Genomic DNA, 17,231 nt, shown 5'->3' with positions numbered 1-17,231 from the left:
TATAATCCCGTGTATCTTTTCAATATATACATATGCTTACATGGTGCAAGTCTCTGTTGAAAATCATCACAAGTGCACGATTCAATCAACGTATCATCATTAACCTTCACTCTATACAGGGAATTTTCATTTGAAAAAGATCTTACAGACCAAGTACCAATAGGATTAGAAGGGCAGCTACTATTATCACCATCTGGATTCGTTATCATAGTAGGCATTCTTTCGATAGCAACAATGGATGCAAGGTACAACCTACGAGCTTGTTGATTTTCTATAGGACCCATTCGACCGTCATTGATACTTATTCTTTCCCGTTCTGCTCCATTAAAATATTCGACATGATGAGTAAGAATAAACACCAAACGATCTAAACGTCTGTTTCGCAATCTTTGGAAATACTTTGTTTTCAGTTGATTGTGCCATGATTCGATATAATTGTTTGTGAACATGTTGTAATGGGCTGGTGAAAGGTACGCTTGACTCCATCGTGTCATTGTTTCTTCATCCTTAATCCATGATTCTTCGAAATAATCCAAGAATTCATACTGACCACTATACTCCTCTTGGAAGCAAGCAACTCGAGTATGAAATTCATCAATTTCCTTCGCCACCAAAATACTTCTCAGGCTGATCAACATTTCTTCTCGAAGATTAGCAACATCACGAGCAGTATGTGATCCATCTAATCGAACTTTCTGCTTCAATTGCCTCTTCCATGCTTGCATGACGTGAAAACCACAGTAATGGATAAAAGTAGATGGAAAGGCAGCTTTGATGGCATTTACCTCGGGTACGGAACAATCAATGGTGACATATTGAGGACGAAAATTGCTGCTATCGCGTAGATGAACCATCCATTGATTAATGGAACCAACAGAATGATCATTGGTAAACATGTATGCTGATGGATACCCCTTGCCAGTAACGCGATCTCTGATGATCAACGTGTACATAACATCCATGGATTTGGAGGAAATGCCATGAGTGGCGTCCAAGCAAAAGGAAATAGAAGTACCCATTCTACGCTTTTGATCTGGTGATTGAAAACCTAGGGCAAAGAGGCTGGTGTTGCTACTGTAGGCTTGTAAATTGCCAGTGAATATGTTGTAATTGCGTAAAGGGAGGACCCTATTTAACCATATTCCTAACGATGTCATATCATCTCGATGGAATTCGTACAACTGGTGTTTGATCTGATATATACGTAAAAAAAAAAAAAAAAAAAAGAAATACTCTTAGTACAAGTCCGATTCATGCAAGCTGTGATATCTGTAAATGTGCGTGGAAGCCTTTTTTTTTTTTTTTTTTTTTTTTTGCTGTTAATGACATGCCTTCAACATTCTGTTATAGACATCCTCATAATTGACTGGTCTCAAGCTGGGATTGCCATCGTTATTTTCAATCCAATCATCAAGTTGTCGCATGATGCTAATTCGGATGTTGCTGCAATTACCACTCTGTCTCAATTCCCTCGTAATCAAGTCAATCGCTTGCGTGGTCAGTGGTAGAGTCCTTCGATCACTTCTTTCACCAGGAACATGACCGCTGTGTCCTCTTTGAAGAACGAACTCCATTATGTCAGGTGTACTGGCATACTGAGTCACCTTCAAACTTCCAGAACAGCCGCATTTTTTGGAAGGTTTTTGAGCAGGACGTTGAGAACGCTCCCTGACTGGATACTCTCCACTTCTGTGGCAGTGATAGGTTCGACTGTAAAGCACAGTCGCAAGTTCACGTCTACGTTTATAAGTGCGCAAAACACACCACTTTTCACAACACAATTCCTGTATCTTCAATCGACAGGCGTCCCACTCGTCAAATTGAACGCAGATAGGAACTTCTAAAGGAAGTTCATAAACACCTCGTACAGTTGTTGGGAGCAAAGCATCGCGAAGGTTGTTGGCAGTGTAGATAGTTGAGGACATGTTGTTATTTACGTAGATATCACTATAGTAAAGAAAAGGAAAATATAAAGAAAAACAAAGAGTAGAAGAAAAAAAATTTTAAAAAAAGGGGTATCACTATTTATTTCACAAGTAGTGTGGCTTGGTGACGAAGTCATTGGTTTGTCGTAGTAACTAATCCACAATAAAAACTTATATCGAAGTGAAGAATATTGGAATCGTATCGTATCAGCGTTTCTCTTATCTATAAAAAAAAAAAAGAGAAAATAAAAAGGAATGCATTCACATGTAAAAAAAAAAAAAAGTACATTCGAAGATGGAATCAATTGATTGACATGTAATGAAGTGATTTCAATAAAAGTAAAGTCTTTATTGAATAAAAGTTTAACTACTAAAGACTAATAAACACTACTAAATGATATACTAAGACTAAGGTCAATACAAAAAAAAAAAAAAAAAAGAAAAGTGAAGAAAAAGAGTGAAAGAAAAAAAAAAAGGAGGAGTCACCCTTAAAAAGATTTCGGATAAAAATTTCCCGAAGCCGCCAATTTAGCCGTCGACAGAAAATAAGTACGTCCTATATTTCCAATCGACTGACTTTAAATATAACCACTTATTTGGAATATTGTGCGACCTCATCACCATCAAATGGATTTGAACCTCGTACTTCTGGATGAAATTCTGATGATCTGGATCACGGTTTAAATCTTTTCCCGATGATTTCCTTTTATATCAAGCAACCTTTTTTATTTATTTTTATTCGGATGAACTAAACTATTCATATACAGATAACTATTTTACGTTCAGATGTATTTTCTTTTTTTTTAGGGAAGGGTTAAGGACACCCCCCTTCGGACACCCCCTTCTGTTGAAATACAAATTTTTTCTCGGGATTTCAAATTGTATAGTCATGTATGAACGCAATAACAAGGTACTACATTGCCTTCTTTCTTTTTTTATCGTGAACAATAAAAACCCTATAAATAAAAATATATTTCTAATAATAAATTTGAATCTACGAACATAGAATGGTTAATTCGACAACTGAGAACGACATTCAATTGCAAGTTGGAATGGTATTTGGTAGTATGAATAGCGCCCGTGATCATTGTGTGGAGTTCTCACGCCGAAATGGATTTGTCTTGACAACGATTAGAAGCGCTAAGGACAAAAAGCTTGTGCTTGGATGTGGTCACTTCGGCAACTATCGTAACACGCGTGGCAATGACATCAAGAAAAGAAGTCGCGATTCGACTAAGATTGGTTGTGGGTATTACGTGAAGATTGCAGCATCTCAAAACGGGACAGTATGGACAGTAATGTACCTGAACGATGAGCACTCTCATCCATTAGCGGGTTCGATTAGCATTTACCCTCGTCATCGTCGTCCTAATGAACATCAACTCCAGTACATTGTGGAAATGATCAACAATGGCATCTCAAACTCAGCAATTGTACGAGGAATCAACACGAAATTCGGTGACTCAGTCAAGGTTATCGCTGACGATATCAAAAACATCCGACGCAGGTTCAAAAACGTGGAATCATTTGACCAGACGAAGAAGCTTTATGGATTTATTGGTAGACTTGAAGATGCGGGTTATGACGTGCGATTTCATGCTGACAGCTCCAATGAACTTTCAGCCTTTTTCTTCACTCATCACAAATGCATTCAGCATGCAAAATATCACGGTGACGTTATAATCATGGACTCGACATATAAAAACAATCGATACAAGTTCCCTTTGGTCAATATGGTGGGTGTATCAAACGTCGGATTAACTAATGACGCCAACGTTATAGCCAATTTTCCTGTTGCAGGCGCTTGGATTGGATCTGAAACTACTGAATCATTTAAATGGGTGCTACAACAATTGAGGTCTTGTATTTACGATCGTCACTCATTAATGGGACCCGATGTTATACTAACTGATAATGACCAAGCTTTGATTTCTGCTATAGACACGGTCTTTCCCTCTTCATCACACTTACTTTGCACGGTCCATCTGTTAAAAAACTTCGAAAAACATCTAAAGCCATGCTATATCAACTACTCTGCCTCCAAGTTGGGTGATGCTTTGGGGTTAATCAAAAAAATTTGCTTTTCATACACTGACAAGGAATATGATTCAGCTTACAGTAACTTTCATGACCATATCACGAATTACATGAAGAATAATGGAAAAGCAGCATTGGATTATTATGAAAAGTAAGTGACCAGCTTATTATTTTTTTATCTTTTTTTCTCTCTCTCTTTTTTTTTTTTTCTCTCTTTTTTTCTCTTTTTTTTTTTTCTCTTTTTTTTTCTCTTTTTTTTTTTTTCTCTCTCTTTTTTTTTTTTTTTTTTTTTTTTTTTTTTTTTTTTTTTTTCTCTCTCTCTCTCTCTCCCTTTTTTTTTCTCTTTCTTTTTTTCTCTTTTTTTTTTTTTCTTTTCCTCTTCTTTATATACACAATTTATTTATTTATTTCTTCTTTTATAGAATGATGCAAGTAAAAGAAAAATGGGTTGGCCTTTATGCTGGTCATGTACCTCATCTGGGCAACAGAACGACAAACTGGGTGGAAGGTGCACACGCAAAACTGAAGCAACTTGTGACCCACACAAATGCTAGTATGGAAACAGTATTTGAGAGTATTGATAGATGGTACTTCGGAATGGTAAGTCTTAATGAGCGACTATTGTGAATAATGAAACTGACTTACTGCATTTATGTTGTACGTTTTAATAGTGGGAAAAGATTGAACAGCGTACCGAGATCGAATCCTTCAAATACAATCCTTCATTCATGCTAGATAAAGATGCTCATAGGATGAATCACTTACGGCTCAAAATCAGCAAGTTTGCATTCAATCGATTGAAAAACGACGTCGTACCAGCCTCGTATAGAGTGAACAAGAAGGATGACTGTGAATGTGAAATCAAAATCCAGTACAAGTTACCATGCGCTCATATGATTTCTGGTGACTCTTCTCCTATACCGTTAACTGCCATTCATCCTCGTTGGATCTTGAAAGAAGATGACATACCTAACAATGAATATATTTACGGTACAGTAGTAGCTAACTGTAAGAATAACAAACTATATGAATACTCATCTTTAGTTTATATCATACTGTAGGCACGAATGATGATGACAAGAAGGCTTGTGGTAATGGTGAGGTCAAGGTGCCCGAAATGATTTATGACAGCGATGACTATTCGGTGATTGATTTAGTGGACGATAGCGATGATGACAATACACCTGCATCACTGACTGAAAAAAATGTTATTATTATTGATTCTGATAATGATAATGACGATATCGATTTGGTACCTACGACTGACAGTAATCCATCTTTTCATAACAATGCTCATTTGACCAGCGGTGATGACAACAACGATATTAACGTGAATGAACCAGTAACAACCAGTCGTGACCATCTCATCGCGCGTGGAAGTGAAATGCTTTATCTGATACATTCCAGGCTTAACTCTGATATCACCAATCAAGAACGACAGGACATTCTCAACATGTTGGAAGCTATATTGGATAAGTCTCATCATGAAACAGCATTGAATCTGAAGCAACCGGTAAAGAAAGTTAGTACCAAAGGACGTCCAGCATCTAGTAAGCGTGATAGGGCGGCATGGGAAGATCAAAGTTCACAGCAAAGGAAGAAGATGAAAAATACAAGAAACAGTGATCATGAAACGGTAAGTGATGTTATGAAAGTGGATAACCAGACGAAAGTATGTGATCAGCAGGTGCAAAGCTTTATTAAGAAGTTGACGATCATCGGGCCTAAGGAACCAAGGTAACAAGCTACATACTGTATTATCATAGGAGAAAATGGCAGCGCAAGTCTCATGTTTTTTTTTTTTTTTTTTTTTTTTTTTTTAAGTTTGCCCTCTAAAAAAGAACCGCTGAACAAAACGACATTCAAGAATGAAACAGTGACAGATGTGTACAATCCCTTTGGTGACGGCAACTGTGGTTATCGATGTCTGGCCAAGGCTATATACGATGATGAAGAGGCATACGGTGAAGTCAAAAAAGCCATGAAATCAACATTGCAACGGGATGTGAAAGTATTTAGCAATTTTATCGGCAATGATGAAATGAACGATTTGAAGGCATCTTTAGACTCACGTGGTAATTGTTTAGATGATGAATCGCTTTGGTTTCATGCAATGGATGGATCGCAGCTGGCCGCCAATACATTCAAACGACCAATTGAACTTCATTCGAGTGATGGTGATATCGAGTTTTCTACATTATTCTTGCCACTTATCAAAAAACAGGAATATAGTAGCTTTACGCCAATTGTAATACAACTAGCACGACACCACTATTATCTTGTCAGTTTGCGAACACCACGGCGTGGATTCCCTGATATTAGCTGCTATTACAAGGCTATCTGTAGACGTTACGACTTTGATGATATTAGTGCATCATATATTAAATATCAATAACATGGTAACAATAAACGTTAATCACTTTCTTCTTTATAGGTCTCTTATCACACACTATCGGTATCAGTAGGATTTGGATGCAATGGTACAGTAATTTATTTTAGATAGCCCTTCTCTTTTTTTTTTTTTGGTGTTGAAGGAATGGAATTTTTGGGATATCTTAGTAACATTTATATATCATATTAAAAATAAATATTTTGTTATGCTTTCATCTATTGAAATCTTTACTCTCTTTTTCTGTATCATGGTTTTTTTTGAAATCCCGAGAATTTTTTTTTGTATTTCAACAGAAGGGGGTGTCCGAAGGGGGTGTCCTTAACCTTTTTCTTTTCAGGATTGCTCCGCTCACGACTTTTCTGACTGGTTTTTCACAACTTTTTGCGCACAACTTTTTGTATCTTCCCGTTTAAAGACACTCCAATACAAAAGACATCTGTATTATTATATTCCAATACAAAGGAAATAATTTTTACGATCTTTCGTGTATAATAAAACCTCTTCTCTGTGTGTTAAAGCATCGAATTATTGTATTCAAATTTATTACACTAAATGAAATGCTTTAAGAAAGTAAACGCATTATACTTACTTTCGCTTCTTTCTAAATTCCTCTTTTTTGTTCTCTCTTTTTCTTTTAGGCGCTCTCAGGATTAAACGTATCTTCTTTGCTGTCGCTGTTCGAGGTGTGACTGGAGAGGACGGTGAAGAAGATAGTGGCGATACATATGAAAATGGAGATTCCGATAACGTGGGAGATAATGGAGAAGGGGACGATAAGTGTGGAGACATGGATAGATGTGTGGATCGTGGTGGTGGAGAGGGTACCCATTTTTGTCTACCAATGAGTGCCTGACTGATCATTTTAACGAAATTGAGGTGAATAGTATAATAAAATGAGTATAATAAAATGTAAAAACTATGAAGAAGAGATGATATAACGATTCTCACGCAGGATATAGAGTATGACGAAAATTTGAACCTAAAAAGTTGTAAACAAAGGCTTGTACACAATACTCTTCTTTATTCATACCAAAAAGGTTGCTCTCTTCTCTACTTATCATTGTAATGAAAAAAATGATACAATAAATTTCATGTACTGTAGAAGGTCTCGGATGAAAAGTTGTGCATCAAACGTTTTGCATAAAACGTTGTGCGCAAAAAGTTGTACGCAAAAAGTCGTGCGCAAAAAGTTGTGTGGCGCAAAAAGTTGGAAAAACCAGTCAGAAAAGTCGTGAGCGGAGCAATCCTGTTTCTTTTTTTATAAATTGAATTTCCCTAACAAATAAAATAAAAACAAGTTTCTTTTAGTCAAATACCTGTCCCAACTATATATTTTATATATCATAAATTGGTGAGACTACCAGGGGCAAAGAATTTTTTTTTATATACATATATATTTTCCTTTTTTTTTTTTTTACTTATCTTTGTTATTGCTCCACAATGTCTGATTTTTCCTTGACTGGTCGTGCTGCTCGTTTTTTGGGTGAACCATCGTCTTTTTCTGGCAAGATTGACGAAAATCCTGTTGGATGGTTAAAAAAAATGGATCGTATTCGAAAAGGTGCTGGACTAAACGATGATGATGCTTCGTTGGTTGTGGGTTCGCATTTGAAAGGACTGGCAGAGATATGGTGGTCGCTTAACGAAGAAAAAGTAAAAACATGGATGGATTTTGAAATGCTTTTTAAACAGAAATTTTGTCGACTGTCAAGCGCAATCATCTGGCAAGATATTCATAATCTAAGACAAGATGATGGTGAATCCGTTGAAGGTGTTGCTTTAAAGTTGAGACAATTGTTCAGTCCAATTAATTCAAATGATGATACTCCAAAGGTATGGCTTATTATGACAAGATGTGACTGGTACAAAAATTGGCCTAGTTGGATCCACGATTATTATGAAGATGCCAGTTTTGAAACCGATTGAGTTGAGAAACAATTCATCTATATCCGATAATCAATGGTCAGACCATTCACAACATAGGAATATATTGACCAGATCTTGTCATTCAAGTAATGATATTAAACTGTTTTATAATATTGTCACTAATACTTTTGATGATGAATGGATTCAAGTTTGCAGAAGTTATGGTCATGGTATTTTTAATACTTATGTATGTGATAGTGTAGAAATTAGAAGTGGTGTTGTGGTTAGTCACAAATTTGAAGGTTCAGTTAGGAAATTGTCAGTTTGTGACGAATTTAGTACTTCTCGAAACGTCGCTGAAGCCATTGGTGATGTTGAAGGGAGTGCTCTCAAGTTTTTCTAGATAACTCAAGTTTTGATCCAACAATCTCGAAATATTTTGTTGAAACGCGTTGGCGGCTAGACAAATTTTGGGTTCGAGATGGGATTTGTCGTATCATGAAATAAAAAGTCGTTAGATGAATATAGATCTGAGACATCTACCACACAAAATCTATTGTTCTTCCAATAATCAATCTATTTTTGTTTTATTTCTGTAAAGCTGTGAGTGGGGCATGTTTTTTTTTTGTACAGCTATAAGCGGGGCATGTTTTTTTTTGTAAAGCTGTGAGTGGGGCATGTTTTTTTTTTTGTAAAGCTATGAGCGGGGCATGTTTTTTTTTGCTATTGATAAGGTATTGAGTAGCGGTATTTAAAGTTTGCGCCAATGCGTGTTTCATCTCTTTCCGTACTTTTTTTTATAGATAAAAGACCCCTTCTTTTCCCTTCCCGTTTTTCTTTTTTTTTTTTTTTTCAACGAACAACACCACTGATCCTACTACGTTTCTTGGTATGCTCACTCATGACCATTTTGACTTGTATTAAGATGACATCTCGAGTCGTGACATGGATCCCTTAGCTAGTCCATCGGCAACAGAGAGCCAACCAACAACAGACACCACCCAATTAGCAACCGCAGAACGTCCAAGTAAGCGTCAAAAGCGGAGTGGTCTATGAACATACTATATGGCAGCTGACAATGGCGAAGGGGTTCAATGTTTGTTGTGTTTGGAAAGCAATAGACTAACTATACTATAGCACCTTTTACTAACTATTATATTTTTTCTTTCCTTAGATAATGAATGGTAAAGTGCCTCAATGGATCTACATCAGGGCAATGAAAGCATCTGAAAGCGAAGCATACAAACGTTTACAATGACTTGAAGAAACAACCTAATAGAGCGCAACGGAATATTGACGAACTCTTCCAAAGGTAATTGAGATAGGCCGAAGAAGGATATATTGTTTATGTATTGACTCTTTTTTTCAGGCAAATCGTATTTGATAACGATAGGTTTAACGTTCTGTCGGCTGAGTGGGTGGCCGATGATGATCAAGCCTTTACTTCTGTGGAATCCCCTTTTTTTCAAGAAGCTGATTTCCTATATCAATGCTTTTGGGTCCATACCATCTGCGGTTACTATTCGTAATCAGATTGTCCACAACTAAAACAAGAACCGTTCAAGTTTGGTTTCTCAATTATCGGTATATTCGTTTCTTTTTTTTTTTTAATTGTGTTGTGGTAATTTAGTCAAGTTCCCTTTCTATCCTTTACTGTACAAACCAAAAAAAAAAAAATGCCCCGCGAAAAAACTTTGTGCAGGCTGTCTTTTTTTTTTTGTGCAGGCTGTCTTTTTTTTTTTTTTTGTGCAGGCTGTATGTGCAGGCTGTCTTTTTTTTTTTTGTGCAGGCTGTCTTTTTTTTTGTGCAGGGTGTTTGTGCAGGCTGTCTTTTTTTTTGTGCAGGGTGTTTGTGCAGGCTGTCTTTTTTTTTTTTTGTGCAGGCTGTCTTTTTTTTTGTGCAGGGTGTTTGTGCAGGCTGTCTTTTTTTTTTTTTGTGCAGGCTGTCTTTTTTTTTGTGCAGGGTGTTTGTGCAGGCTGTCTTTTTTTTTTTTTGTGCAGGCTGTCTTTTTTTTTGGGACGTACTTATTTTCTGTCGACGGCTAAATTGGCGGCTTCGGGAAATTTTTATCCGAAATCTTTTTAAGGGTGACTCCTCCTTTTTTTTTTTCTTTCACTCTTTTTCTTCACTTTTCTTTTTTTTTTTTTTTTTTTGTATTGACCTTAGTCTTAGTATATCATTTTAGTAGTGTTTATTAGTCTTTAGTAGTTAAACTTTTATTCAATAAAGACTTTACTTTTATTGAAATCACTTCATTACATGTCAATCAATTGATTCCATCTTCGAATGTACTTTTTTTTTTTTTTTACATGCGAATGCATTCCTTTTTATTTTTTTTTTATAGATAAAGTATGAAATACGCAAATACGATAAAGACGAAAGAAAATTGTGTGATACTATATTAGTGTTGTTGACGGTTTAAACGACGGAATTGACGCGGGTGTTGGTTGCGAAGTTCTTCGAATAGCTGAAGGTATTCCCTTAATGTCGTTTCCATTCTTGTTGTTATATCTGGTGACAAGTTGGGTATTCTTCTTGCAGCTTCCAAGTCTTCTCTTTGATGGTATGCACTTGTGATCATGGAACTAATCGATTGAAGCTGGGCATCTACATTAACGGCTTCAACAGCAACGTCCAACTCTTCTACAGTGGCTTGATGGTCGACTTGTACTTCAGCAATATTGCCATCATCATCATCATCATCATCATCATCACCAGCGATTGCATCCAGATCCATATTCACATCGGGCTCATCTACGAACAGAATAAGAAATGTAAGTTGTTTTTTTTTTTTTTTTTTTTTTTAGTACCATCTCTTGATTCCAGGGTTTCCATGACTTCATGAAATTGTATGTATAATCCCGTGTATCTTTTCAATATATACATATGCTTACATGGTGCAAGTCTCTGTTGAAAATCATCACAAGTGCACGATTCAATCAACGTATCATCATTAACCTTCACTCTATACAGGGAATTTTCATTTGAAAAAGATCTTACAGACCAAGTACCAATAGGATTAGAAGGGCAGCTACTATTATCACCATCTGGATTCGTTATCATAGTAGGCATTCTTTCGATAGCAACAATGGATGCAAGGTACAACCTACGAGCTTGTTGATTTTCTATAGGACCCATTCGACCGTCATTGATACTTATTCTTTCCCGTTCTGCTCCATTAAAATATTCGACATGATGAGTAAGAATAAACACCAAACGATCTAAACGTCTGTTTCGCAATCTTTGGAAATACTTTGTTTTCAGTTGATTGTGCCATGATTCGATATAATTGTTTGTGAACATGTTGTAATGGGCTGGTGAAAGGTACGCTTGACTCCATCGTGTCATTGTTTCTTCATCCTTAATCCATGATTCTTCGAAATAATCCAAGAATTCATACTGACCACTATACTCCTCTTGGAAGCAAGCAACTCGAGTATGAAATTCATCAATTTCCTTCGCCACCAAAATACTTCTCAGGCTGATCAACATTTCTTCTCGAAGATTAGCAACATCACGAGCAGTATGTGATCCATCTAATCGAACTTTCTGCTTCAATTGCCTCTTCCATGCTTGCATGACGTGAAAACCACAGTAATGGATAAAAGTAGATGGAAAGGCAGCTTTGATGGCATTTACCTCGGGTACGGAACAATCAATGGTGACATATTGAGGACGAAAATTGCTGCTATCGCGTAGATGAACCATCCATTGATTAATGGAACCAACAGAATGATCATTGGTAAACATGTATGCTGATGGATACCCCTTGCCAGTAACGCGATCTCTGATGATCAACGTGTACATAACATCCATGGATTTGGAGGAAATGCCATGAGTGGCGTCCAAGCAAAAGGAAATAGAAGTACCCATTCTACGCTTTTGATCTGGTGATTGAAAACCTAGGGCAAAGAGGCTGGTGTTGCTACTGTAGGCTTGTAAATTGCCAGTGAATATGTTGTAATTGCGTAAAGGGAGGACCCTATTTAACCATATTCCTAACGATGTCATATCATCTCGATGGAATTCGTACAACTGGTGTTTGATCTGATATATACGTAAAAAAAAAAAAAAAAAAAAGAAATACTCTTAGTACAAGTCCGATTCATGCAAGCTGTGATATCTGTAAATGTGCGTGGAAGCCTTTTTTTTTTTTTTTTTTTTTTTTTTGCTGTTAATGACATGCCTTCAACATTCTGTTATAGACATCCTCATAATTGACTGGTCTCAAGCTGGGATTGCCATCGTTATTTTCAATCCAATCATCAAGTTGTCGCATGATGCTAATTCGGATGTTGCTGCAATTACCACTCTGTCTCAATTCCCTCGTAATCAAGTCAATCGCTTGCGTGGTCAGTGGTAGAGTCCTTCGATCACTTCTTTCACCAGGAACATGACCGCTGTGTCCTCTTTGAAGAACGAACTCCATTATGTCAGGTGTACTGGCATACTGAGTCACCTTCAAACTTCCAGAACAGCCGCATTTTTTGGAAGGTTTTTGAGCAGGACGTTGAGAACGCTCCCTGACTGGATACTCTCCACTTCTGTGGCAGTGATAGGTTCGACTGTAAAGCACAGTCGCAAGTTCACGTCTACGTTTATAAGTGCGCAAAACACACCACTTTTCACAACACAATTCCTGTATCTTCAATCGACAGGCGTCCCACTCGTCAAATTGAACGCAGATAGGAACTTCTAAAGGAAGTTCATAAACACCTCGTACAGTTGTTGGGAGCAAAGCATCGCGAAGGTTGTTGGCAGTGTAGATAGTTGAGGACATGTTGTTATTTACGTAGATATCACTATAGTAAAGAAAAGGAAAATATAAAGAAAAACAAAGAGTAGAAGAAAAAAAATTTTAAAAAAAGGGGTATCACTATTTATTTCACAAGTAGTGTGGCTTGGTGACGAAGTCATTGGTTTGTCGTAGTAACTAATCCACAATAAAAACTTATATCGAAGTGAAGAATATTGGAATCGTATCGTATCAGCGTTTCTCTTATCTATAAAAAAAAAAAAGAGAAAATAAAAAGGAATGCATTCACATGTAAAAAAAAAAAAAAGTACATTCGAAGATGGAATCAATTGATTGACATGTAATGAAGTGATTTCAATAAAAGTAAAGTCTTTATTGAATAAAAGTTTAACTACTAAAGACTAATAAACACTACTAAAATGATATACTAAGACTAAGGTCAATACAAAAAAAAAAAAAAAAAAGAAAAGTGAAGAAAAAGAGTGAAAGAAAAAAAAAAAGGAGGAGTCACCCTTAAAAAGATTTCGGATAAAAATTTCCCGAAGCCGCCAATTTAGCCGTCGACAGAAAATAAGTACGTCCATCAAATGACAGCTGTTGCACAGACTAGTTGAATCACCAATCAGAGTATTCATTAATATCTTAATACGGAGTGTAGTATTTGTGTAAGTCATGATAAATAACGAGACAAAGCGTAAGAATCTTTATTGATAAAAATTAAGTTGAAGAGAGAACGGAACAAATCGTATAAAAAAACTCTTTTTATAAATAAACTATCAGATTATTCTGTAATCTTGGTCTCCACTATCGGATTATCAATATTCTAAATTCTGATTTAAATCTTTGTGTTGAATTACCACAAGGAGTATTGGTATTGATCAGTATTTTATTAATAGCGATGTTTGTCGGGACGGTACTGCTCATTGATCAATACCAGGTATTGAGGGCTTTTTTTCTTGATACCTCACTTGAGACGGTACCGAATTAAGAGGACCTAATGCACATACACATATAAGAAGAGAATTCCAAATATTTACACCATTTAACAAGATCAATCGTAGCTTTTCTTTAATTTCATCCACCGTCTAACATCCATCATCCATCATCACATACTATCCATCACTGATCATTCGTTAAATCATCATCCCTAATTTTTTATTTCCAGGCATTCGCCAATTTTTCTGAAAAGCAAGCACTAAGAAAAATTGTTCGGTTGTACCATAATCCAATATACATAAGACAACTGTAGCTAAACTATAAATCCATCAATACATCACCAGCTTCATCCATGTAAGTATTCAATTCGTCATCCAATTTTGCTTGAGCCGTTTTAGGATCTTTCATCATATAAGAGTCCAGTGCCTTGTCGAGATCATCCGCCGAAACAGCCTTCTTGCCTGTATTTGTTTTCTTCTTGTTAGGAGCTGCTGATGTTATTGCTTTTTTTCGGTTGTTGCCTGATCGAATTTGCTGTGCCCTTGTCTGAGGTTTCATTGTTTGTTTTCCGCGTTTCGTCAATCCAGTATTTCGAACAATAGCATGTGTACTGAGTCTGCTTCTCACACTTTGCTTCAAATCACGTTTTCGAATATTGCCGCCACCAGAGACTTTACCAAGTCTGTTTTGGATACTGGATCTGTCGTTCTTCTTGCCCACTATGTTAGAGTTACTAGCACAAATACGACTAAACACACTATCGGTTCGCTTCATAGATATAACTGATCGTTTAACATTTGTTGGTTGTGATGAAGTTGATTGTTCAAGACGGCCAAATCTATTAAAAGAGATTCATGGAACAAAAGACAATGTCATTAATCAATCTATTACAATTACATAAAAGAAAAAAAGGTTCTATATTATATCTATTCGGTTTTTGTTACCTTTCGTTTAAACCACCAGGATTTCCCACTGTAACAACACGTCGATCTTGCATTCTTTGAAAAGGTGCCATAGTCTATCAGATAAATAGATCATTGTATCCATGTAAAAAAAAGAATTAACAATTATTAGAGGTTCATTAAATAGAGTTTCTTTCTTTTAATACATCACACTTTCTTTTTTATATTACCTATTTCAATAATTGATGTGATCTAGTACTTGAAATATGTTAATGGAAGAGAAAAGAAAACGACAAAAAAAACAACAACATTCGCATCTACATTTTCTCCTTTCATATCATTGGTGCTGGGTTACAACGCCTTAAAACCAACCTTATTCTGAACTTGAAATTCAACAGAACACAAATGTACCAATCATATTTAGACGGCAATACCAGCCAATGACAAGTCCAATAAATAATGACCAATCACAGGAGACCGGCAATATACTGACCAATCATATGAGATCGGCAATATACTGACCAATAATATTGGGACGGCAATTCTGACCAATCAGATCGCTTGACTCTCTTCTTAGTAAAATTTGGCTGGTGCAACGATTTCTCTCGAATTCATTTCTCAGTTTGCTTTTTGCCTATCCGAAACATTTCTCATATTAACCTCCTTGTAGTAGCTAGGGACGGCATTCTCGTATTTTAGGTTTTCCAGATAGACACACTTCTGTCATTTATAGATTATTGAAATATCGCCATGATATTCCACATATCTACGGAGATTAAATAAAATTTAAACCCATATATGGCAATTAAATTTGATTAATCCACATTTGGAATTTTACAATAATAAAATACTATATATAGTAATGCAATATTCACACTTAGTTTCATTCCCCTATTTGGAGGTTTATATTAATAAAATTCCAAATATGGAATAAAGAATTAAAATTGCCATATATGGGTCTAAAGCCGGTCGATACTTCCCGAACAACACTATTATGCAGGAAATTTATCCCGATGATATGGGAATAGAGAAGTACTATCTCCAAGATTCCTAAAATTAGCAATAACCCTACCTCTCACTTCAAAGTTCACTAATATCAGAAATGCTTTGGATATAAAACAAAAAAAAAAGAAATGCTTTGGATTGGCAAAAATAAAACTGAGAAATGAATTCGAGAGAAATCGTTGCACCAGCCAAATTTTACTAAGAAGAGATTCAAGCGATCTGATTGGTCAGAATTGCCGTCCCAATATGATTGGTCAATATATTGCCGTTTCCAAATGATTGGTCAGTATATTGCCGTCTTCATTTGATTGGTCATTATTTATTGGGCCTGTCACTGGTTGGCCAGTTACTGCCGCTCGTAAATGATTGGCGAATATTTAACCGTGTTTCTAAGCAATTATAATTGGGCAACGTTGATCAGGATACCTGGAGGTTTATTGAAACCAAAGGCATTGCTAATAAGGATCAAAATCCCCAAGTCAACGGAATAGTAATGAGTCATCAGCATGTGTTTTTTTTCTCTCTAGTCTCTTTATATTCTTACTATTTCAATGAATAAAACCAAAAAAAAAATTTTTTTATTTTTTTTTTTTTTTACTGCATTGTAATTGTGTTGTAAAAAATAAAAAAAAAAAAAGAAACGAATAAGTAACACCATATTAGATCTTCATAAAAAGAACCTGCGAGAGTGTGCCATTTACAGATATCTAATTCTTTAATTTCTACATTCTTTACTCTGCAAACATAATATACTGATTAAGTGCTATCACATACGCATGAAATGGTATTATTGTTTATTATTTTTATCTTTGTTATAATAGCATATATAGCTATTATGAGGAAAGACTCAGTCATACCGATTTGAGTGTTCACACAATTTTTTTTTTCGGATTTGCGTGTACACACAAAGTTCCGCCTCAAATTTGTGTGTACACGCACTTTTCTCCGGAATTTGTGTGTACACGTAAAATATCGTCTCCCAAAATAATACGCGTACTTTTATTTTCATTTTTTCATTTTTCTTTTTCTCTTCCATTGACTTTTTTATGGTTTTATTATATACATTAGTATAGTTATTACTTTACACATTTTTTTTATTCAATAAAGTTTTTATTTTATTACAACTATTTTTATTACATATCAACGGGGTCATTTCCATCTACACGATGTATTATATGTATGAATGCATTCTTTTTATTTTTAATATACTCTTATATTACAGGTACGGAATACGCTGACACGACAGAAGGTACAGGCTTTTGATTTGATGAGGCGCAGAAGATCGACTTTATTTTTAGAAATTCGAAGAATAGAGAGATGTATACAAAAAAAAAGTGAGAGATATAGTTGGAATAAGAGCTTTATTGTTCAATATTTATACTAATGTTTCGGTGTAAATTTTTTTAAAAAAA

The 17,231-nt window shown here is 35.7% G+C and overlaps 3 protein-coding genes across 3 annotated transcripts; 2 read left to right on the top strand and 1 right to left on the bottom strand.

Moving 5' to 3' along the window:
- Positions 1 to 4,323: 4,323 nt before the first annotated feature.
- BX664DRAFT_16611 (uncharacterized protein) lies at positions 4,324 to 6,649 on the top strand. The gene is made up of 5 exons (XM_051539959.1): positions 4,324 to 4,562; positions 4,634 to 4,952; positions 5,024 to 5,699; positions 5,787 to 6,139; positions 6,198 to 6,649. Exons 1-5 carry the CDS (start codon positions 4,386 to 4,388, stop codon positions 6,212 to 6,214), a joined length of 1,542 nt encoding a protein of 513 aa, XP_051404815.1. The 5' UTR covers positions 4,324 to 4,385; the 3' UTR covers positions 6,215 to 6,649.
- Positions 6,650 to 9,165: 2,516 nt separating this feature from the next.
- BX664DRAFT_310231 (uncharacterized protein) lies at positions 9,166 to 9,749 on the top strand (the record flags this gene model as incomplete). The annotated part of the gene is made up of 3 exons (XM_051542543.1): positions 9,166 to 9,247; positions 9,454 to 9,532; positions 9,590 to 9,749. The coding sequence occupies 3 exons, from the start codon at positions 9,166 to 9,168 to the stop codon at positions 9,747 to 9,749; spliced, it is 321 nt and encodes a 106-aa protein (XP_051404814.1).
- Positions 9,750 to 13,732: 3,983 nt separating this feature from the next.
- BX664DRAFT_320752 (uncharacterized protein) lies at positions 13,733 to 15,089 on the bottom strand. The gene is made up of 3 exons (XM_051543176.1): positions 15,045 to 15,089; positions 14,857 to 14,930; positions 13,733 to 14,750 (listed from the first exon to the last, which is right to left on the bottom strand). The coding sequence occupies exons 2-3, from the start codon at positions 14,925 to 14,927 to the stop codon at positions 14,231 to 14,233; spliced, it is 591 nt and encodes a 196-aa protein (XP_051404813.1). The 5' UTR covers positions 14,928 to 14,930; positions 15,045 to 15,089; the 3' UTR covers positions 13,733 to 14,230.
- Positions 15,090 to 17,231: the final 2,142 nt, after the last annotated feature.

Source organism: Halteromyces radiatus, assembly GCF_025201355.1.
Source record: "Halteromyces radiatus strain CBS 162.75 chromosome Unknown BX664scaffold_1, whole genome shotgun sequence".
In the NCBI taxonomy this organism is placed as follows: Eukaryota; Fungi; Mucoromycota; class Mucoromycetes; order Mucorales; family Cunninghamellaceae; genus Halteromyces; species Halteromyces radiatus.
Note: the sequence above shows the minus strand (reverse complement) of the source record. Positions and strands in the feature narration are given on the sequence as shown.

What these genes read in the sequence shown, in the direction of transcription:
- BX664DRAFT_16611 (XM_051539959.1), top strand. Translation starts at nt 4,386, where the DNA reads ATGATGCAAGTAAAAGAAAAATGGGTTGGCCTTTATGCTGGTCATGTA. An exon ending in TAACAATGAATATATTTACG is followed by an intron (nt 4,953 to 5,023) that starts GTACAGTAGTAG and finishes ATCATACTGTAG; the next exon opens with GCACGAATGATGATGACAAG. An exon ending in ATCGGGCCTAAGGAACCAAG is followed by an intron (nt 5,700 to 5,786) that starts GTAACAAGCTAC and finishes TTTTTTTTTAAG; the next exon opens with TTTGCCCTCTAAAAAAGAAC.
- BX664DRAFT_320752 (XM_051543176.1), bottom strand. Translation starts at nt 14,927, where the DNA reads ATGGCACCTTTTCAAAGAATGCAAGATCGACGTGTTGTTACAGTGGGA. An exon ending in CCTGGTGGTTTAAACGAAAG is followed by an intron (nt 14,751 to 14,856) that starts GTAACAAAAACC and finishes CTCTTTTAATAG; the next exon opens with ATTTGGCCGTCTTGAACAAT.